The following is a 22,569-nucleotide window of genomic DNA, read 5'->3' on the forward strand; positions in this document are numbered from 1 at the left end:
GATTTTAAAATAGCTTTTTGGTGAAAGCACATTTTGCAATATTCTAAGTAGATAGCCCGGCATCACAGGGCCAGCTATTTAGACACCCAGCAAGTTTAGCACTCACCAAAGTCAGATTTACTATAAGAAAAATGTTATTACCTTTGGTGTTCTTCGTCAGAATGCACTCCCAGGACTTCTACTTCAATAACAAATGTTGGTTTGGTCCCAAATAATCCATAGTTATATCCAAACAGCGGCGTTTTGTTCGTGCGTTCAAGACACTATCCGAAAGGGTAAAGAAGGGTGACGAGCACGACGCATTTCGTGACAAAAAAATTCTAAATATTCCATTACCGTACTTTGAAGGATTTCAAACCGCTGTTTAAAATCAATTTTTATGCCATTTTTCTCGTAAAAAGCGATAATATTCCGACCGGGAATCTGCGTTTAGGTAAAAAGACGAAAGAAAATAAAGCATGGGGTCGACTCGTGCACGCGCCTAAGCCCATTGTCCTCTGATCGGCCACTTGCCAAAAGCGCAAATGTGTTTCAGCCTGGGGCTGGAATTACATCATTCAGCTTTTTCCGGCCTTCTGAGAGCCTATGGGAGCCGTAGGAAGTGTCACGTTACAGCAAAGATCCTCAGTCTTCAATAAACAGAGGCAAGAAGCTCAAGGAATGGTCAGACAGGCCACTTCCTGTAAGGAATCTTCTCAGGTTTTTGCCTGCCATATGAGTTCTGTTATACTCACAGACACCATTCAAACAGTTTTAGAAACTTTGGGGTGTTTTCTATCCAAAGCCAATAATTATATGCATATTCTAGTTTCTGGGCAGTAGTAATAACCAGATTAAATCGGGTACGTTTTTTTATCCGGCCGTGTAAATACTGCCCCCTACCCCCAACAGGTTAACTTCTTGGGGCTATGTGGGACGCTAGCGTGCCACCCGTGGTGCACCCTATCAACAGCAGGTGCATTTCAAGAGCGGCAAATTTGAAACCAAATAAATGTCAAAATTCAAATTTTTCAAACATACAACTATCTTACACCCTTTGAAAGATAAACATCTCCTTAATCTAACCACGTTGTCCGATTTCAAAAAGGTTTTACGGCGAAAGCATAAAGTTAGATTATGTTAGGAGAGTACATTGACAATAGCTGTGTGTAATGTTTTGTCAATTCAAAGACAGGCGTCACCAAAACCATAAAACCAGCTAAAATGATGCACTAACCTTTTACAATCTCCATCAGATGACACTCCTAGGACATTATGTTAGACAATAAATGCATTTTTAGTTCTATCAAGTTCATATTTATATCCAAAAACAGCGGTTTACTATGGCGTTGATGTTCAGGAAATCGTTTACCTCCAATAACCGGCAGTCAAGTCAGCACCACAAATTAAATAATTAAAATTAGAAAACATTGGTAAAATATTATATTGTCATTTAAAGAATTATAGATTTACATCTCTTGAACGCAATCAACTTGCCAGATTTAAAAATAACCTTACTGGGAAATCACACTTTGCAATAATCTGAGCACTGCGCCCAGAAAAATACGCTTTGCTATACAGACAAACGGCCATGTTGGAGAGATCTAAAATCGAAAATACTATGTAAATAATCCATTACCTTTGATTCTCTTCATCAGATGTCACTTCCAGGAATCCCAGGTCCATAACGAATGTAGTTTTGTTCAAAAAAGCTCATCATTTATGTCCAAAAAGCTCCGTATTGTTAGCACATGATCTAAGCCAGCCGGACTTCTCGTCATGAACGAGGGGAAAAAATATATTTACGTTCGTTCAAACATGTCAAACGTTGTATAGCATAAATCATTAGTGCCTTTTTTAACCAGAACATGAATAATATTCAAGGTGGACGAATGCATTCTCTTTTATAACGTATTGGAACGAGGGTACCCAACATGAACTCGCGCGCCAGAGTCTAATCGGCCATCACCGTTCCATGGCTCTTGTTCGGTCAGATCTCACAGTAAAAGACTCAAAACACTTTGTAAAGGCTGGTGACATCTAGTGGAAGCAATAGGAAGTGCCAAAACATTAATCAACCCCTGTGTGTTTCAATGGCATAGGCTTAACCTGTTAGGGCTAGGGGGCAGCATTGACACGGCTGGATAAAAAACATACCCGATTTAATCTGGTTACCACTCCTACTCAGTAACTAGAATATGCATATACTTATTACATATGGATAGAAAACACCCTAAATTTTCTAAAACTGTTTGAATGGTGTCTGTGAGTATAACAGAACTCAAATGGCAGGTCAAAACCTGAGAGATTCCTTTACAGGAAGTGGCCTGTCTGACCATTTCTGGAACTTCTTTGCCATCTCTATCATTTACTAAGGATCTCTGCTCTAACGTGACACTTCCCACGTCGTCCATAGGCTCTCATAGCCCGGGAAAAAAGAGAATGTCGTCATTCCAGCCCCAGGCTGAAACACATTATCGCCTTTCTCAAGTGGCCCATCAAGAGACACTAGCTTATGCGCGTGACCCCGACCGCCCCGCCTTTGGGATTTTTTCCTCTGTTTGCCGAAAAGGAGATTCCCTGTCGGAATTTTACCGCTTTTCTACGAGAAAAATGACGTAAAAATTGATTTTAAACAGCGGTTGACATGCTTCGACGTACGGCAATTGAATACTTTGAATTTTATTGTCAGGAATTGCGCCAAGGCGCGACACTTCTTTACTATTTCGGATAGTGTCTGGAACGCACGAACAAAACGCCGCTATTCGGATATAACGATGGATTATTTTGGACCAAACCAACATTTGTTATTGAAGTAGACGTCCTGGGTGTGCATTCTGACGAAGACAACAAAAGGTAATGACATTTTTATAATAGTAAATATGATTATGGTGAGTGCTAAACTTGCCGGGTGTCTAAATAGCGAGCCCGTGATGCCTGGGCTATATACTTAGAATATTGCAAAATGTGCTTTCACCAAAAGCTATTTTAAAATCGGACATATCGAGTGCATAGAGGAGGTCTGTATCTATAATTCTTAAAATAATTGTTATGCTTTTTGTGAACGTTTATCGTGAGTAATTTAGTAAAATGTTAGCGAATTCCCCGTAAGTTTGCGGGGGGTATGCTAGTTCTGAACGTCACATGCTAATGTAAAAAGCTGGTTTTTGATATAAATATGAACTTGATTGAACAAAACATGCATGTATTGTATAACATAATGTCCTAGGGTTGTCATCTGATGAAGATCATCAAAGGTGAGTGCTGCATTTAGCTGTCTTCTGGGTTTTGGTGACATTATATGCTGGCTTGAAAAATGGGTGTCTGATTATTTCTGGCTTGGTACTCTGCTGACATAATCTAATGTTTTGCTTTCGTTGTAAAGCCTTTTTGAAATCGGACAGTGTGGTTAGATTAACGAGAGTCTTATCTTTAAATGGCTGTAAAATAGTCATATGTTTGAGAAATTGAAGTAATAGGATTTTGAAGATTTTGAAAATCGCGCCACAGGCTGGCAGTGGATGTTACGTAGGTGGGACGAATTCGTCCCGCCGGTCACATAGAGGTTAAAGGTCATTCAACACATCAGGTATCCACTTCCTGTCAGAAAATGTCTCAGGGTTTTGCCTGCCAAATGAGTTCTGTTATACTCACAGACACCATTCAAACAGTTTTAGAAACTTTAGGGTGTTTTCTATCCATATATAATAAGTATATGCATATTCTAGTTACTGGGTAGGATTAGTAACCAGATTAAATCGGGTACGTTTTTTTATTCAGCCGTGAAAATACTGCCCCCTAGCCCCAACAGGTTAACACAGGTGTGAGTGTTGACGAGGACAAGGCTGGAGATCACTCTGTCATGCTGATTGAGTTTGAATAACAGACTGGAAGCTTCAAAAGGAGGGTGGTGCTTGGAATAATTGTTCTTCCTCTGTCAACCATGGTTACCTGCAAGGAAACACGTGCCGTCATCATTGCATTGCACAAAAAGGGCTTCTCAGGCAAGGATATTGCTGCCAGTAAGATTGCACCTAAATCAACCATTTATCGGATCATCAAGAACTTCAAGGAGAGCGGTTCAATTTTTGTGAAGAAGACTTCAGGGCGCCCAAGAAAGTCCAGCAAGCGCCCGGACCCTCTCCTAAAGTTGATTCAGCTGCGGGATCGGGGCACCACCAGTACAGAGCTTGCTCAGGAATGGCAGCAGGCAGGTGTGAGTGCATCTGCATGCACAGTGAGGCGAAGACTTTTGGAGGATGGCCTGGTGTCAAGAAGGGCAGCAAAGAAGCCACTTCTCTCCAGGAAAAACATCAGGGACAGACTGATATTCTGCAAAAGGTACAGGGATTGGACTGCTGAATCCCCTTTCCGATTGTTTGGGGCATCCGGAAAAAAGCTTGTTCGGAGAAGACAAGGTGAGCGCTACCATCAGTCCTGTGTCATGCCAACAGTAAAGCATCCTGAGACCATTCAAGTGTGGGGTTGCTTCTCAGCCAAGGGAGAGGGCTCACTCACAATTTTGCCTAAGAACACAGCCATAAATAAGAATGGTTCCAACACATCCTCCGAGAGAAACTTCTCCCAACCATCCAGGAACAGTTTGGTGACAAACAATGCCTATTCCAGCGTGATGGAGTACCTTGCCATAAGGCAAAAAGTGATAACTAAGTTGCTCAGGGAACAAAACATTGATATTTTGGGTCCATGGCCAGGAAACTCCCCAGACCTTGATCCCATTGAGAACTTGTGGTCAATCCTCAAGAGGCGGGTGGACAAACAAAAACCCACAAATTTTGACAAACTCCAAGCATTGATTATGCAAGAATGGGCTGCCATCAGTCAGGATGTGGCCCAGAAGTGAATTGACAGCATGTCAGGGTGGATTGCAGAGGTCTTGAAAAAGAAGGGTCAACACTGCAAATACTGACTCTTTGAATCAACTTCATGTAATTGTCAATAAAAGCTTTTGACATGCTTGTAATTATACTTCAGTGTTCCATAGTAGCATCTGACAAAAATATCTAAAGACACTGAAGCAGCAAACTTTGTGGAAATTAATATTTGTGTCATTCTCAAAACTTTTGGCCACGACTGTAGTACTGTGCGCCTCCCATAGTCTGTTCTGGACTTGGGGACTGTAAAGAGACCTCTGGTGGCATGTCTGATGGAGTATGCATGGGTGTCCGAGCTGTGTGCCAGTAGTTTAGACAGACAGCTCGGTGCATTCAACATGTCAATACCTCTCTCAAATACAAGTAGTGATGAAGTCAATCTCTCTTCCACTTTGAGCCAGGAGAGATTGACATGCATAAACTCCCTCTTTGTGGTACCTGACCACACATCTGAACAGAAGTCCAGGTGCGACAAAACTAGGGCCTGTAGGACCTGCCTTGTTGATAGTAATGTTAAAACCTCTTACATCTAGGCGTTCCGCTAGCGGAACCCCATTCCGCCAGCGGGACCCCTAGCCAACAGCCAATGGGATCGCATGGCGCGAAATACAAAAACAACTAAAATACCCCAATTCGATTTTCTCAAACAATCAACTATTTTACACCATTTTAAAGATTAGACTCTCGTTAATCTAACCACATTGTCCGATTTCAAAGATGCTTTACAGCGAAAGCAAAACATTAGATTATGTTAGGAGAGTACATAGACCAAAATAACCACAGAGCCATTTTCAAAGCAAGCATATATTTTCAATAAAACCCAAAACACATCTAAATGAAGCACTAACCTTTGATCTTCATCAGATGACACTCCTAGGACATTATGTTATACAATACATGTATGTTTTGTTCAATCAAGTTCATATTTATATCCAAAAATAGCTTTTTACATTGGCGCGTGATGTTCAGAAAATGTATTCCCACCAAAAACTTCCAGTGAATTTACAAAAATACTCATCATAAACGTTGACAAAATACATAACAATTATTTTAAGAATTACAGATCCAGAACTCCTTTATGCAATCGCTGTGTCAGATTTTAAAATAGCTTTTCGGCGAAAGCACATTTTTCGAGTACATAGCTCGCCATCACGGCTATTCAGACACCCGCCAAGTTCAGGGCAACCTAAACTCAGAATTAGTATTAGAAATATTGTATTATCTTTGCTGATCTTCGTCAGAATGCACTCCCAGGACTGCTACTTCCACAAGAAATGTTGTTTTTGTTCGAAATAATCCATAGTTATGTCCAAATACCTCCGTTTTGTTCGCGCGTTCAGGTCACTATCCAAAAGGTAACGCGCGAGTGCAATTCGAGACACAAAAAGTCAAAATGTTCCATTACCGTACTTAGAAGCATGTCAAACGCTGTTTAAAATCAATTTTTATGGTATTTTTTACGTAAAACTGCGATAATATTCCAAATGGACAATAGTGTATTCATTCAAGGAGAAAAAGAAAAACAGCGTGCTCGCGGGAATGCGCATATCCAATCTCTTTGTCCTCAGGCAGACCATTCAGTTACTGAGCTCCTATACTCTGCCCAGAGACAGGAGAAGGCTGAATCCATTTTCTGAAGGCTTTAGACAGCCAATGGAAGCCTTTGAAAGCGCAACGTAACAGCACAGATACTGTAGTTTTGAAAGGGACTAGAAAGAAGAACTACATTTCTCAGATCCTACACTTCCTGGTTGACTTTTTCTCAGGGTTTTGCCTGCCATATGAGTTCTGTTGTACTCACAGACACCATTCAAACAGTTTTAGAAACTTCAGAGTGTTTTCTATCCAAATCTTCTCCCCATTTTAGTTACTGTTGTATCAATATGTTTTGACCATGACAGTTTACAATCCAGGGTTACTCCAAGCAGTTTAGTCTCCTCAACTTGCTCAAGTTCCACATTATTCATTACAATATTTAGTTGAGGTTTAGGGTTTAGTGAATGATTTGTCCCAAATACAATGCTTTTAGTTGTTGAAATATTTCGGACTAATTTATTCCTTGCCACCCATTCTGAAACCATTTGCAGCTCTTTGCTGTAGTAGTGGCATGTCGTTAGTAAAGATTGAAAAAAGTAATGGGCCTAGACAGCTGCCCTGGGTAATTCTTGATTCTACCTGGAATATGTTGGAGAGGCTTCCATTTAAGAACACCCTCTGTGTTCTGTTAGACAGGTAACTCTTTATCCACAATTTAGCAGAGGGTGTAAAGCCATAACACGTACGTTTTTCCTGCAGTAGTTAGCAACACCAGTGGGTTTTATGATGAATGAGCCATCTGATTTAATGAATGATGGACCTGAGTGTGCCTTTTTGCCCAACATTTCATTTAAGGTGCTCCAAAGCTTTTTACTATCATTCTTTATATACTTTATCTTTGATTCATAGTGTAGTTTCTTCTTCTTTTTATTCAGTTCAGTCACATTTCTCAATATGCAGTACATTTGCCAATCGGTTGGGCTGCCAGACTTATTTGCCATACCTTTTGCCCCATCCCTCTCAACCATACAATTTTTTAATTCCTCATCAATCCAAGGAGATTTAACAGTTTTTACAGTCATTTTCTTAATGGGTGCGTGCTTATTAGTAACTGGAATAAGTAGTTTCATAAATGTGTCATGTGCAGCATCTGACTGCTCCTCATTACACACCACAGACCAGCAAATATTCTTTACATCAACAACATATGAATCACTACACAACTTATTGTATGACCTCTTATATACTATATTAGGCCAGCCTTTGAAACTTTGGTTTTCCTCGATATGGCAATTATATTGTGATCACTACATCCTATGGATTTGGATACTGTTTTAAAGGACATTTCTGCAGCATTTGTAAAGATGTGATCAATATATGTTGATTATTTAATTCCTATGCTATTTGTAACTACCCTGGTAGGTTGATTGATAACCTGAAAACAGGTTGCAGGCACTGGTTACAGTTTGACACTTTTTCTTGAGTGGGCAGCTTGATGATAGCCAATCAATATTGAAATCACCTAGAAAATTACTTATGTTTATCTCATACATTATCAAGCATTTCACACGTCATCCAGATACTGACTGTTAGCACTTGGTGGTCTATAGCAGCTTCCCACCAGAATGGGCTTTAGGTGAGGCAGATGAATCTGTAGCCATATTACTTCAACAGTATTTAACATTAGATCGTCTCTAAGCTTTACAGGAATGTGGTTCTGAATATAGACTGCAACACCGCCCCATTGGCATTTGTCTTTTCGGTAGATGTTATAACCATGTATTGCTTCTACTGTATCATCAAAGGTATTATCTAAGTGAGTTTCAGAGATAGTCAGAATATGAATGTCATCTGTTACAAGCAAGTTATTGACTTCATGGACCTTGTTTCTTAGGCTACATATGTTAACGTGGGCAATTTCTTGCACTTTCTGGGGTGCTAGATGCATGTGTAATCATCATGCTGTTTAATCAGATTCTTGATATGCCACACCTGTCAGGTGGATGGATTATCTCGGCAAAGGAGAAATGCTCTCTAAACAGGGATAGAAACAAATTTGTAGCATTTTCTTTTTCTTGAGAAGTAAGCTTTTTGTGCATATGGGATTTTTTAAATTTCAGCTCATGAAACATGAGACCAACAGTTTACATGTTGTGTTGATATTTTTGTTCTGTGTAGATGGGACTTAACTGTTCTAACACATGAATCATATTATTATTAAAAAACGATAAAAAAATAAAAGTTTCCGTGTGTGTGGCAAGATTCCACTGGTTTATTGAGAACTCAGTTGAGCTAACCAAATGTGAGTATTTACCTTTGACCCAAATCAGGAGAGATGGAGGAGATGCTGAACTGTGTGTGCGTGTCTGTGTCTCTGTGTGTGCACCCGTTTTGTGTGTGTGCGCACGCCTAACTAACATTAGTGTGTTTGACTTCTGACCCCTATCCAGGAGAGATGGAGGAGGAGATGGAGAACCCAGAGTTGAACCCAGTTGACCTGCCAGAGAAACAGAAACACCAGCTGAGACACCGAGAGCTGTTCCTGTCCCGCCAGCTAGAGTCACTACCCGCTACACACATCAGGTACACCATGACACTGTCACACCTAACCTTACCCTTAACCTGTCTGGGCGAGGTCCCACCCTAGTCAACAGCCAGTGGAATCGCGTGGCGCGAAATACAAATACCTCAAAAATGCTATAACTTCAATTTCTCAAACATATGACTATTTTACACCATTTTAAAGACAAGACTCTCGTTAATCTAACCACATTGTCCGATATCAAAAAGGCTTTACAGCGAAAGCAAAACATTAGATTATGTCAGGAGAGTACCCTGCCAAAAATAATCACACAGCCATTTTCAAAGCAACCATATATGTCACAAAAACCAGAACCACAGCTAAATGCAGCACTAACCTTTGATGATCTTCATCAGATGACACTCCTAGGACATTATGTTATACAATACATGCATGTTTTGTTCAATCAAGTTCATATTTATATCAAAAAACAGCTTTTTACATTAGCATGTGATGTTCAGAACTAGCATACCCACCGAAAACTTACGGTGAATTTACTAAATTACTCATGATTAACGTTGACAAAATACATAACAATTATTTTAAGAATTATAGATACAGAACTCCTTTATGCATTCGCGGTGTCAGATTTTAAAATAGCTTTTCGGCGAAAGCACATTTTGCAATATTCTGAGTACATAGCTCGGCCATCACGGCTAGCTATTTTGACGCCCACCAAGTTTGGGGCTCACTAAACTCAGAATTACTATTAGAAAAATTGGATTACCTTTGCTGTTCTTCGTCAGAATGCACTCCCAGGACTTCTACTTCAACAACAAATGTTGTTTTGGTTCCAAATAATCCATAGTTATATTCAAATAGCTCCGTTTTGTTCTTGCGTTCAGGTCACTATCCGAAGGGTGACGCGCGAGCGCATTTCGTGACAAAAAAAAATCTAAATATTCCATTACCGTACTTCGAAAGCATGTCAAATGCTGTTTAAAATAAATTTTTATGCTATTTTTCTCGTAAAATAGCGATAATATTCCAACCGGGCGACGTTGTATTCATTCAAAGGCTGAAAGAAAAAAATTGAGAATTCTCGTGAACACGCATCTCAGCCTCACTGTCCCCAAGCTGACCACTTACAAACTCTCCTGCTGTTCTTCGCCCAGAGACAGCAGACACCCCTTTCCACTTTCTGGCGCCTTCTGAGAGCCAATGGAAGCCTTAGAAAATATCACGTTATAGCACAGATGCTGTATTTTCGATAGAGATGCAACAGAAGGACAACAAATTGTCAGACAGGGCACTTCCTGTATGGAATCTTCTCAGGTTTTGGCCTGCCATATGAGTTCTGTTATACTCACAGACACCATTCAAACAGTTTTAGAAACTTTAGAGTGTTTTCTATCCAAATCTACTAATTATATGCATATTATAGTTTCTGGGCAAGAGTAGTAACCAGTTTAAATCGGGTACGTTTTTTATCCGGCCGTGCAAATACTGCCCCCTAGCGCCAACAGGTTAATCCATCACACCTTATATACCTGCTACACACACATCAGAGAAATGTGTCTCACTACATCAGTGTCTCACTACATCAGCTGAGACACAGAGCTGTTCTTGTCGCGCCAGCTAGAGTAACTACCCACTACATTATATACCTACTACTACTAGACCAGCTAGTCACTACCCACTACATTATATACCTGCTACTAGACCAGCTAGAGTCACTACCCACTACATTATATACCTGTTACTAGACCAGCTAGAGTCACTACCTACTACTAGACCAGCTAGAGTCACTACCCACTACATTATATACCTACTGCTAGACCAGCTAGAGTCACTACCCACTACATTATATACCTGTTACTAAACCAGCGAGAGTCACTACCCACTACATTATATACCTACTACTAGACCAGCTAGAGTCACTACCCACTACATTATATACCTGTTACTAGACCAGCTAGAGTCACTACCCACTACATTATATACCTGTTACTAAACCAGCTAGAGTCACTACCCACTACATTATATACCTGCTACTAGACCAGCTAGAGTCACTACCCACTACATTATATACCTGCTACTAGACCAGCGAGAGTCACTACCCACTACATTATATACCTACTACTAGACCAGCGAGAGTCACTACCCACTACATTATATACCTGCTACTAGACCAGCTAGAGTCACTACCCACTACATTATATACCTGCTACTAGACCAGCGAGAGTCACTACCCACTACATTATATACCTACTACTAGACCAGCTAGAGTCACTACCCACTACATGATATACCTGTTACTAGACCAGCTAGTCACTACCCACTACATTATATACCTGTTACTAGACCAGCTAGAGTCACTACCCACTACATTATATACCTGCTACTAGACCAGCTAGAGTCACTACCCACTACATTATATACCTGTTACTAGACCAGCTAGAGTCACTACCCACTACATTATATACCTGCTACTAGACCAGCTAGAGTCACTACCCACTACATTATATACCTGTAACTAGACCAGCTAGAGTCACTACCCACTACATTATATACCTGTTACTAAACCAGTTAGTCACTACCCACTACATTATATACCTGCTACTAGACCAGCTAGAGTCACTACCCACTACATGATATACCTGTTACTAGACCAGCTAGAGTCACTACCCACTAAATTATATACCTGTTACTAAACCAGCTAGAGTCACTACCCACTACATTATATATCTACTACTAGACCAGCTAGAGTCACTACCCACTACATTATATACCTGCTACTAGACCAGCGAGAGTCACTACCCACTAAATTATATACCTGTTACTAGACCAGCTAGAGTCACTACCCACTACATTATATACCTGTTACTAGACCAGCTAGAGTCACTCCCCACTACATTATATATCTACTACTAGACCAGCTAGAGTCACTACCCACTACATTATATACCTGTTACTAGACCAGCTAGAGTCACTACCCACTACATTATATACCTGTTACTAGACCAGCTAGAGTCACTACCCACTACATTATATATCTACTACTAGACCAGCTAGAGTCACTACCCACTACATTATATACCTGCTACTAGACCAGCGAGAGTCACTACCCACTAAATTATATACCTGTTACTAGACCAGCTAGAGTCACTACCCACTACATTATATACCTGTTACTAAACCAGCTAGAGTCACTACCCACTACATTATATATCTACTACTAGACCAGCTAGAGTCACTACCCACTACATTATATACCTGCTACTAGACCAGCTAGAGTCACTACCCACTACATTATATACCTGTAACTAGACCAGCTAGAGTCACTACCCACTACATTATATACCTGTTACTAGACCAGCTAGAGTCACTACCCACTACATTATATACCTGTTACTAGACCAGCTAGAGTCACTACCCACTACATTATATACCTGTTACTAGAGCAGCTAGAGTCACTACCCACTACATTATATACCTACTACTAGACCAGCTAGAGTCACTACCCACTACATTATATACCTGTTACTAGAGCAGCTAGAGTCACTACCCACTACATTATATACCTGTTACTAGACCAGCTAGAGTCACTACCCACTACATTATATACCTACTACTAGACCAGCTAGAGTCACTACCCACTACATTATATACCTGTTACTAGACCAGCTAGAGTCACTACCCACTACATTATATACCTGTTACTAGACCAGCTAGAGTCACTACCCACTACATTATATACCTGCTACTAGACCAGCTAGAGTCACTACCCACTACATTATATACCTGCTACTAGACCAGCTAGAGTCACTACCCACTACATTATATACCTACTACTAGACCAGCTAGAGTCACTACCCACTACATTATATACCTGCTACTAGACCAGCTAGAGTCACTACCCACTAAATTATATACCTGCTACTAGACCAGCTAGAGTCACTACCCACTACATTATATACCTGTTACTAATAATAGCCACCTTAAGATCTTCCCTTTTGCACCCAATTCAGCAAACAGGTAGTACTCGCTCTATGTAAGCAAACCAAAGCTGAAGGTTTCAATGAATTGGCCAATGCGCCCTGTGTTGTGCTTGCTTAACAGTGACAGCCCATCACATTACCCCAGAGTAGGAGATGTACCCTGCTACAGACACGCCCCTTTATGAGAGGCACAAGAGCGAATCTTGCACTGAACTAAGCAGTGTAAGCAAGTGGGAAGCTGGAATTTACCACATACGACTGGTAAATTCCGGCCCTCAAACTGGTAATTACTAGTGGGAAACTTGTGTACCGAAAGCGAACCAAGACCCCAACACCGTAATATGTACCGAACCATGGGTTTGGTGAACCGTTACACTCCTAATATAGGCTGTACTGTGCTTCATTATATAATACATGTAAGGGGTTGTTTCTGACTTTCTGTGTGTGTGTGTGTGTGTGTATGTGTGTGTGTGTGTGTGTGGTCATCTCAGGGGGAAGTGTTGTGTCACTCTGCTGAACGAGACAGAGGCTCTGAAGTCCTATCTGGACCGAGAGGTAGGTGGCTCGGCTCTCAAACACTGCCCTTCTCTCTCTCACTAACTCTCAATCTCTCACTCACACACACCCTGTCCTCACATAGAACTGCTGGATGGAGAATGGGATGTACTGTCTAAATGTAGTCCATATTAAATGAATGTGTGTGTGTCTTGATGCTGGATGAATAATTCAGTGTGTTGAACCAGAATGTTCTTTTCACAGTCAGTAATGAGAAGACGAGAGACTAGCTGCTACACAGACACACACACACAACCCCACTCAACCTCTTCAATCCTCTGTCTCTTACTCTCTCCTCTCCATCCCTCTCTCCTCCCTATCTGTCCCCTCTCTTATCCACCCTCTCCATCCCTATCTGTCCCCTCTCTTGTCCACCCTCTCCATCCCTATCTGTCCCCTCTCTCTTGTCCTCCCTCTCCATCTCTCTCTCCTCCCTATCTGTCCCTCTCTCTTGTCCACCCTCTCCATCCCTATCTGTCCCCTCTCTCTTGTCCTCCCTCTCCATCTCTCTCTCCTCACTATCTGTCCCTCTCCATCCCTCTCTCCTCCCTATCTGTCCCTCTCTCTTGTCCACCCTCTCCATCCCTATCTGTCCCCTCTCTCTTGTCCTCCCTCTCCATCTCTCTCTCCTCCCTATCTGTCCCTCTCTCTTGTCCTCCCTCTCCATCCCTCTCTCCTCCCTATCTGTCCCTCTCTCTTGTCCTCCCTCTCCATCTCTCTCTCCTCCCTATCTGTCCCTCTCTCTTGTCCTCCCTCTCCATCCCTCTCTCCTCCCTATCTGTCCTTCTCTCTTGTCCTCCCTCTCCATCCCTCTCTCCTCCCTATCTGTCCTTCTCTCTTGTCCTCCCTCTCCATCCCTCTCTCCTCCCTATCTGTCCCTCTCTCTTGTCCTCCCTCTCCATCCCTCTCTCCTCCCTATCTGTCCCTCTCCCTTGTCCTCTCTCCATCCCTCTCTCCTCCCTATCTGTCCCCTCTCTCTTGTCCTCCCTCTCTCCTCCCTATCTGTCCCTCTCTCTTGTCCCTCTCTCCATCCCTCTCTCCTCCCTATCTGTCCCTCTCTCTTGTCTTCCCTCTCATCCCTCTCTCCATCCCTCTCTCCTCCCCATCTGTCCCTCTCTCTTGTCCTTCCTCTCCATCCCTCTCTGTCCCTCTTTCTTGTCCTCCCTCTCCATCCCTCTCTCCTCCCTCTCAATCTCTCTCTCCATCCCTATCTGTCCCTCTCTCTTGTCCTCCCTCTCCATCCCTCTCTCCTCCCTATCTGTCCCTCTCTCTTGTCCACCCTCTCTATCCCTATCTGTCCCCTCTCTCTTGTCCTCCCTCTCCATCTCTCATCTCTCTCTCCTCCCTATCTGTCCCTCTCTCTTGTCCTCCCTCTCCATCCTTCTCTCTATCCCTCTCTCCAGGATGCGTTCTTCTACTCCCTGGTCTACGACCCCCAACAGAAGACTCTTCTGGCTGATAAAGGGGAGATCAGGGTGGGGAACAAGTACCAGGCAGACATCACAGACTTCCTCAAAGAGGGTACATTTACATTTTAGTCATTTATCAGACGCTCTTATCCAGAGTGACTTACAGGTGCAATTAGGGTACGTACGCCAAAGACACTCATACGAAAGACTGAACTGTTAGCATTTCCCATAGCAAAATGTGTCACGCTAGCCTGTAGATTAGCCTCTTGGCTAGTATTCTCTTTGATACTGCAGGCAGGGTCCTATCTCATCTCAGGGCGCAGTCAGTGGGAGGGCATGGGCGTGTATCACACTGCACTGGAAACTATTATGCAACGTTATGTCAAAGAGTGTGAATCAGAGTGTGAGTTTTAGTGAGGAGCCATGTCTCCCCAATAGTGTTTGAGAGGACAGGATATACAACGTTATGTCAAAGTGTGAATCAGAGTGTGAGTTTTAGTGAGGAGCCATATCACCCCAATAGTGTTTGAGAGGGCCAGAGGACAGGATATACAACGTTATGTCAGAGTGTGTGGATGTGTCTACAAGCAAGTTTTATGAGGAAGCAGAACCACATCACCCCAAGACTGATGGAGAACCAGAGGGCATGTCTGTGTCCTCACTTTGCTGCACCGTCATAAGTTTAGTTTAAAAACCCACAGGGCGGTTTAGTCAGGTTGGTGTAGTGTAGCAGACTGGGTGACTGTGTTAACTGTTTTGTATGGGGTGACTGTGCTAACTGGTTTATAACATTGACTATGTTAACTGGTTTGTATGGGGTGACTGTGCTAACTGGTTTCTAATGGGTAACTGTGCTAACTGGTTTATAACATTGACTGTGTTAACTGGTTTGTATGGGGTGACTGTGCTAACTGGTTTCTAACGGGTGACTGTGCTAACTGGTTTGTATGGGGTGACTGTGCTAACTGGTTTCTAACGAGTGATGTGCTAACTGGTTTCTAATGGGTAACTGTTAACTGGTTTGTATGGGGTGACTGTGCTAACTGGTTTATAAGGGGTGACTGTGTTAACTGGTTTGTATGGGGTGACTGTGCTAACTGGTTTCTAACGGGTGACTGTGCTAACTGGATCTCCAGGTGAGGAGGATGGCAGGGACCTGGCCAAGCTGGAGGAGAAGGTGTGGGACCCCAGCAGCCCCCTCACAGAGAAACAGATCGACCAGTTCCTGGTTGTGGCTCGGTAAGTGGCTCCGGTCCGGTGGGCTATGGTGGAAGGGTTGTGGCTCTACTGTGGTGGGAGGTGCTAGTAGCTTGGTAAGACTGCTGTGAGGTGGATAGGAAATGTAAAATGCTTTTTCAGTAAGACTCTGGTGGGACTAGGAGGAGGTGGAGCAGGGTTTTTGTGGTAGTCGTTGGTAAGATAGACTCTTTTGTGGTATAAGGGTGGAGGTGGTTAGAAGACTGGTCTGATGGAGGGGTTAGAAGACTGGTCTGGTGGAGGTGGAGGGGTTAGAAGACTGGTCTGGTGGAGGTGGAGGGGTTAGAAGACTGGTCTGGTGGGAGGTGGAGGGGTTAGAAGACTGGTCTGGTGGAGGGGTTAGAAGACTGGTCTGGTGGAGGTGGAGGGGTTAGAAGACTGGTCTGGTGGAGATGGAGGGGTTAGAAGACTGTTCTGGTGGAGGTGGAGGGGTTAGAAGACTGGTCTGGTGGGAGGTGGAGGGGTTAGAAGACTGGTCTGGTGGAGGGGTTAGAAGACTGGTCTGGTGGAGGTGGAGGGGTTAGAAGACTGGTCTGGTGGAGGTGGAGGGGTTAGAAGACTGGTCTGGTGGGAGGTGGAGGGGTTAGAAGACTGGTCTGGTGGAGGGGTTAGAAGACTGGTCTGGTGGAGGTGGAGGGGTTAGAAGACTGGTCTGGTGGAGATGGAGGGGTTAGAAGACTGGTCTGGTGGAGGGGTTAGAAGACTGGTCTGGTGGAGATGGAGGGGTTAGAAGACTGTTCTGGTGGAGGTGGAGGGGTTAGAAGACTGGTCTGGTGGAGATGGAGGAGTTAGAAGACTGGTCTGGTGGAGGGGTTAGAAGACTGGTCTGGTGGGAGGTGGAGGGGTTAGAAGACTGGTCTGGTGGAGGTGGAGGGGTTAGAAGACTGGTCTGGTAGGAGGTGGAGGGTTAGAAGACTGGTCTGGTGGAGGGGTTAGAAGACTGGTCTGGTGGAGGTGGAGGGGTTAGAAGACTGGTCTGGTGGAGATGGAGGGGTTAGAAGACTGGTCTGGTGGAGGGGTTAGAAGACTGGTCTGGTGGAGATGGAGGGGTTAGAAGACTGTTCTGGTGGAGGTGGAGGGGTTAGAAGACTGGTCTGGTGGAGATGGAGGAGTTAGAAGACTGGTCTGGTGGAGGGGTTAGAAGACTGGTCTGGTGGGAGGTGGAGGGGTTAGAAGACTGGTCTGGTGGAGGTGGAGGGGTTAGAAGACTGGTCTGGTAGGAGGTGGAGGGTTAGAAGACTGGTCTGGTAGAGGTGGAGGGGTTAGAAGACTGGTCTGGTGGGAGGTGGATGGGTTAGAAGACTGGTCTGGTGGAGGGGTTAGAAGACTGGTCTGGTGGAGGGGTTAGAAGACTGGTCTGGTGGAGGGGTTAGAAGACTCGTCTGGTGGGAGGTGGAGGGGTTAGAAGACTGGTCTGGTGGAGGGGTTAGAAGACTGGTCTGGTGGAGGTGGAGGGGTTAGAAGACTGGTCTGGTGGAGGGGTTAGAAGACTGGTCTGGTGGAGGGGTTAGAAGGCTGGTCTGGTGGAGGTGGAGGGGTTAGAAGGCTGGTCTGGTGGGAGGTGGAGGGGTTAGAAGACTGGTCTGGTGGAGGGGTTAGAAGACTGGTCTGGTGGAGGGGTTAGAAGACTGGTCTGGTGGAGGGGTTAGAAGACTCGTCTGGTGGGAGGTGGAGGGGTTAGAAGACTGGTCTGGTGGAGGTGGAGGGGTTAGAAGACTGGTCTGGTGGAGGTGGAGGGGTTAGAAGACTGGTCTGGTGGAGGTGGAGGGGTTAGAAGACTGGTCTGGTGGAGGTGGAGGGGTTAGAAGGCTGGTCTGGTGGGAGGTGGAGGGGTTAGAAGGCTGGACTGGTGGAGGGGTTAGAAGACTGGACTGGTGGAGGGGTTAGAAGACTGGTCTGGTGGAGGGGTTAGAAGACTGGACTGGTGGAGGGGTTAGAAGACTGGTCTGGTGGAGGGGTTAGAAGACTGGTCGGGTGGAGGGGTTAGAAGACTGGTCGGGTGGAGGGGTTAGAAGACTGGTCTGGTGGAGGGGTTAGAAGACTGGACTGGTGGAGGGGTTAGAAGACTGGTCTGGTGGAGGGGTTAGAAGACTGGTCTGGTGGAGGGGTTAGAAGACTGGTCTGGTGGAAGGGTTAGAAGACTGGTCTGGTGGAGGGGTTAGAAGACTGGTCTGGTGGAGGGGTTAGAAGACTGGTCTGGTGGAGGGGTTAGAAGACTGGTCTGGTGGAGGGGTTAGAAGACTGGTCTGGTGGGAGGTGGAGGGGTTAGAAGACTGGTCTGTTGGGAGGTGGAGGGGTTAGAAGACTGGTCTGGTGGAGGTGGAGGGGTTAGAAGACTGGTCTGGTGGAGGGGTTAGAAGACTGGTCTGGTGGAGGGGTTAGAAGACTGGTCTGGTGGGAGGTGGAGGGGTTAGAAGACTGGTCTGGTGGAGGTGGAGGGGTTAGAAGACTGGTCTGGTGGGAGGTGGAGGGTTAGAAGACTGGTCTGGTGGAGGTGGAGGGGTTAGAAGACTGGTCTGGTGGGAGGTGGAGGGGTTAGAAGACTGGTCTGGTGGAGGGGTTAGAAGACTGGTCTGGTGGAGGGGTTAGAAGACTGGACTGGTGGAGGTGGAGGGGTTAGAAGACTGGTCTGGTGGAGGGGTTAGAAGACTGGACTGGTGGAGGTGGAGGGGTTAGAAGACTGGTCTGGTGGAGGGGTTAGAAGACTGGTCTGGTGGAGGGGTTAGAAGACTGGTCTGGTGGAGGGGTTAGAAGACTGGTCTGGTGGAGGGGTTAGAAGACTGGTCTGGTGGAGGGGTTAGAAGAATGGTCTGGTGGGAGGTGGAGGGGTTAGAAGACTGGTCTGGTGGAGGGGTTAGAAGACTGGTCTGGTGGAGGGGTTAGAAGAGGGTGGAGGGGTTAGAAGACTGGTCTGGTGGGAGGTGGAGGGGTTAGAAGACTGGTCTGGTGGAGGTGGAGGGGTTAGAAGACAGGTCTGGTGGAGGGGTTAGAAGACTAGTCTGGTGGGAGGTGGAGGGTTAGAAGACTGGTCTGGTGGAGGGGTTAGAAGACAGGTCTGGTGGAGGTGGAGGGGTTAGAAGGCTGGTCTGGTGGAGGTGGAGGGGTTAGAAGACTGGTCTGGTGGGAGGTGGAGGGTTAGAAGACTGGTCTGGTAGAGGTGGAGGGGTTAGAAGACTGGTCTGGTGGGAGGTGGATGGGTTAGAAGACTGGTCTGGTGGAGGGGTTAGAAGACTGGTCTGGTGGAGGGGTTAGAAGACTTGTCTGGTGGAGGGGTTAGAAGACTGGTCTGGTGGAGGGGTTAGAAGACTGGTCTGGTGGAGGGGTTAGAAGACTGGTCTGGTGGAGGGGTTAGAAGACTGGTCTGGTGGAGGGGTTAGAAGACTGGTCTGGTGGAGGGGTTAGAAGACTGGTCTGGTGGGGTGGAGGGGTTAGAAGACTGGTCTGGTGGAGGGGTTAGAAGACTGGTCTGGTGGAGGGGTTAGAAGACTGGTCTGGTGGAGGGGTTAGAAGACTGGTCTGGTGGAGGGGTTAGAAGACTGGTCTGGTGGAGGGGTTAGAAGACTGGTCTGGTGGAGGGGTTAGAAGACTGGTCTGGTGGAGGGGTTAGAAGACTGGTCTGGTGGAGGGGTTAGAAGACTGGTCTGGTGGGAGGTCTGGTGGAGGGGTTAGAAGACTGGTCTGTTGGGAGGTGGAGGGGTTAGAAGACTGGTCTGGTGGAGGTGGAGGGGTTAGAAGACTGGTCTGGTGGAGGGGTTAGAAGACTGGTCTGGTGGGAGGTGGAGGGGTTAGAAGACTGGTCTGGTGGGAGGTGGAGGAGTTAGAAGACTGGTCTGGTGGAGGTGGAGGGGTTAGAAGACTGGTCTGGTGGGAGGTGGAGGGTTAGAAGACTGGTCTGGTGGAGGTGGAGGGGTTAGAAGACTGGTCTGGTGGGAGGTGGAGGGGTTAGAAGACTGGTCTGGTGGAGGGGTTAGAAGACTGGTCTGGTGGAGGGGTTAGAAGACTGGACTGGTGGAGGTGGAGGGGTTAGAAGACTGGTCTGGTGGAGGGGTTAGAAGACTGGTCTGGTGGAGGGGTTAGAAGACTGGTCTGGTGGAGGGGTTAGAAGACTGGTCTGGTGGAGGGGTTAGAAGACTGGTCTGGTGGAGGGGTTAGAAGACTGGACTGGTGGAGGGGTTAGAAGACTGGTCTGGTGGAGGGGTTAGAAGAATGGACTGGTGGGAGGTGGAGGGGTTAGAAGACTGGACTGGTGGAGGGGTTAGAAGACTGGTCTGGTGGAGGGGTTAGAAGACTGGACTGGTGGAGGGGTTAGAAGACTGGACTGGTGGAGGGGTTAGAAGACTGTTCTGGTGGGAGGTGGAGGGGTTAGAAGACTGGTCTGGTGGAGGTGGAGGGGTTAGAAGACTGGTCTGGTGGAGGGGTTAGAAGACTGGTCTGGTGGGAGGTGGAGCGGGTAGAAGACTGGTCTGGTGGAGGTGGAGGGGTTAGAAGACAGGTCTGGTGGAGGTGGAGGGGTTAGAAGGCTGGTCTGGTGGAGGTGGAGGGGTTAGAAGACTGGTCTGGTGGGAGGTGGACGGGTTAGAAGACTGGACTGGTGGGAGGTGGAGGGGTTAGAAGACTAGTCTGGTGGAGGGGTTAGAAGACTGGTCTGGTGGAGGGGTTAGAAGACTGGTCTGGTGGAGGGGTTAGAAGACTGGTCTGGTGGAGGTGGAGGGGTTAGAAGACTGGTCTGGTGGAGGGGTTAGAAGACTGGTCTGGTGGAGGGGTTAGAAGACTGGTCTGGTGGAGGGGTTAGAAGACTGGTCTGGTGGAGGGGTTAGAAGACTGGTCTGGTGGGAGGTGGAGGGGTTAGAAGACTGGTCTGGTGGAGGTGGAGGGGTTAGAAGACAGGTCTGGTGGAGGTGGAGGGGTTAGAAGACTGGTCTGGTGGAGGTGGAGGGGTTAGAAGACAGGTCTGGTGGGAGGTGGAGGGGTTAGAAGGCTGGTCTGGTGGGAGGTGGAGGGGTTAGAAGACTGGTCTGGTGGAGGTGGAGGGGTTAGAAGACAGGTCTGGTGGAGGTGGAGGGGTTAGAAGGCTGGTCTGGTGGAGGTGGAGGGGTTAGAAGACAGGTCTGGTGGAGGTGGAGGGGTTAGAAGACTGGTCTGGTGGAGGGGTTAGAAGGCTGGTCTGGTGGGAGGTGGAGGGGTTAGAAGACTGGTCTGGTGGAGGTGGAGGGGTTAGAAGACTGGTCTGGTGGGAGGTGGACGGGTTAGAAGACTGGTCTGGTGGAGGGTTTAGAAGACTGGTCTGGTGGAGGGGTTAGAAGACTGGACTGGTGGAGGGGTTAGAAGACTGGACTGGTGGAGGGGTTAGAAGACTGGACTGGTGGAGGGGTTAGAAGACTGGTCTGGTGGAGGGGTTAGAAGACTGGTCTGGTGGAGGGGTTAGAAGACTGGTCTGGTGGAGGGGTTAGAAGACTGGTCTGGTGGAGGGGTTAGAAGACTGGTCTGGTGGGAGGTGGACGGGTTAGAAGACTGGACTGGTGGAGGGGTTAGAAGACTGGTTTGGTGGAAGTGGAGGGGTTAGAAGACTGGTCTGGTGGGAGGTGGACAGGTTAGAAGACTGGTCTGGTGGAGGAGTTAGAAGACTGGACTGGTGGAGGGGTTAGAAGACTGGTCTGGTGGAGGGGATAGAAGACTGGTCTGGTGGGAGGTAGAGGGGTTTCTTGACACATCTTCCTCTTAGCTCTGCGCTATGTTGTCATACCTCTAAATCTGGATGGTTAACACAAACTCCTCTTGCTTATCTCTCTCTTCTCACCCATCTCTTTCCCTCCTGGTCTCGCTCTTTCTCCCCAATCTCTTTCCTGCCTTGTCTCTCTCCCCCATCTCTTTCCTTCCTTGTCTCTCCCCCCCATTGTCTCTCTCATCCTTCCCCCTCCCTCTCTGTCATCCCTCCCTCTCTCCCCCTTCCTCTCTCCATTCCTATGTCTCTCAGGTCAGTGGGTACCTTTGCGCGGGCTCTAGACTGCAGTAGTTCTGTCCGGCAGCCCAGTCTTCACATGAGTGCTGCTGCTGCCTCTAGAGACATCACCCTAGTAAGACACACACACAAACATACACACATTGCCCACTGCCCTAGGTAAGGTCAGGCCAGAGGTGAGGGCTCGGCAGGATTGCTGTTAGCACAGGGGTATGCTGGGAGCTTCAGTAGTGGGTGTGAGTGGGTGTGCGTGGGTGCATTCGTGCGCATGTGTGTCTATGTGTGTGTATGGGGCATCTCTGTGTGACTGAGCGTGTGTGTGATATTGCGTGTGTGTGTCTGAGTATCAGTAACGAGCAGGCTTGTGGCCATGTTCCGGCCCAATTCTGCACCTCATACATAAAACATGGAACACAGGCCTCCGAGCTACAGCGTACACACAAACACACACATCCAT

At 46.2% G+C, this 22,569-nt stretch overlaps 1 protein-coding gene across 2 annotated transcripts in view; it reads left to right on the forward strand.

The window, feature by feature from the left end:
- LOC106611285 (metastasis-associated protein MTA1) overlaps positions 1-22,569 on the forward strand; it is an 88,786-nt gene that overhangs the window by 38,788 nt on the left and 27,429 nt on the right. For both annotated transcript variants that reach the window (XM_045723624.1, XM_045723625.1), the window contains 5 exons: positions 8,861-8,993; positions 13,424-13,487; positions 14,891-15,008; positions 16,033-16,135; positions 22,128-22,227. In XM_045723624.1, the coding sequence (XP_045579580.1) occupies positions 8,861-8,993; positions 13,424-13,487; positions 14,891-15,008; positions 16,033-16,135; positions 22,128-22,227 (518 nt within the window). The remainder of the gene's footprint in view (positions 1-8,860; positions 8,994-13,423; positions 13,488-14,890; positions 15,009-16,032; positions 16,136-22,127; positions 22,228-22,569) is intronic.

Source organism: Salmo salar, chromosome ssa09, assembly GCF_905237065.1.
Source record: "Salmo salar chromosome ssa09, Ssal_v3.1, whole genome shotgun sequence".
In the NCBI taxonomy this organism is placed as follows: Eukaryota; Metazoa; Chordata; class Actinopteri; order Salmoniformes; family Salmonidae; genus Salmo; species Salmo salar.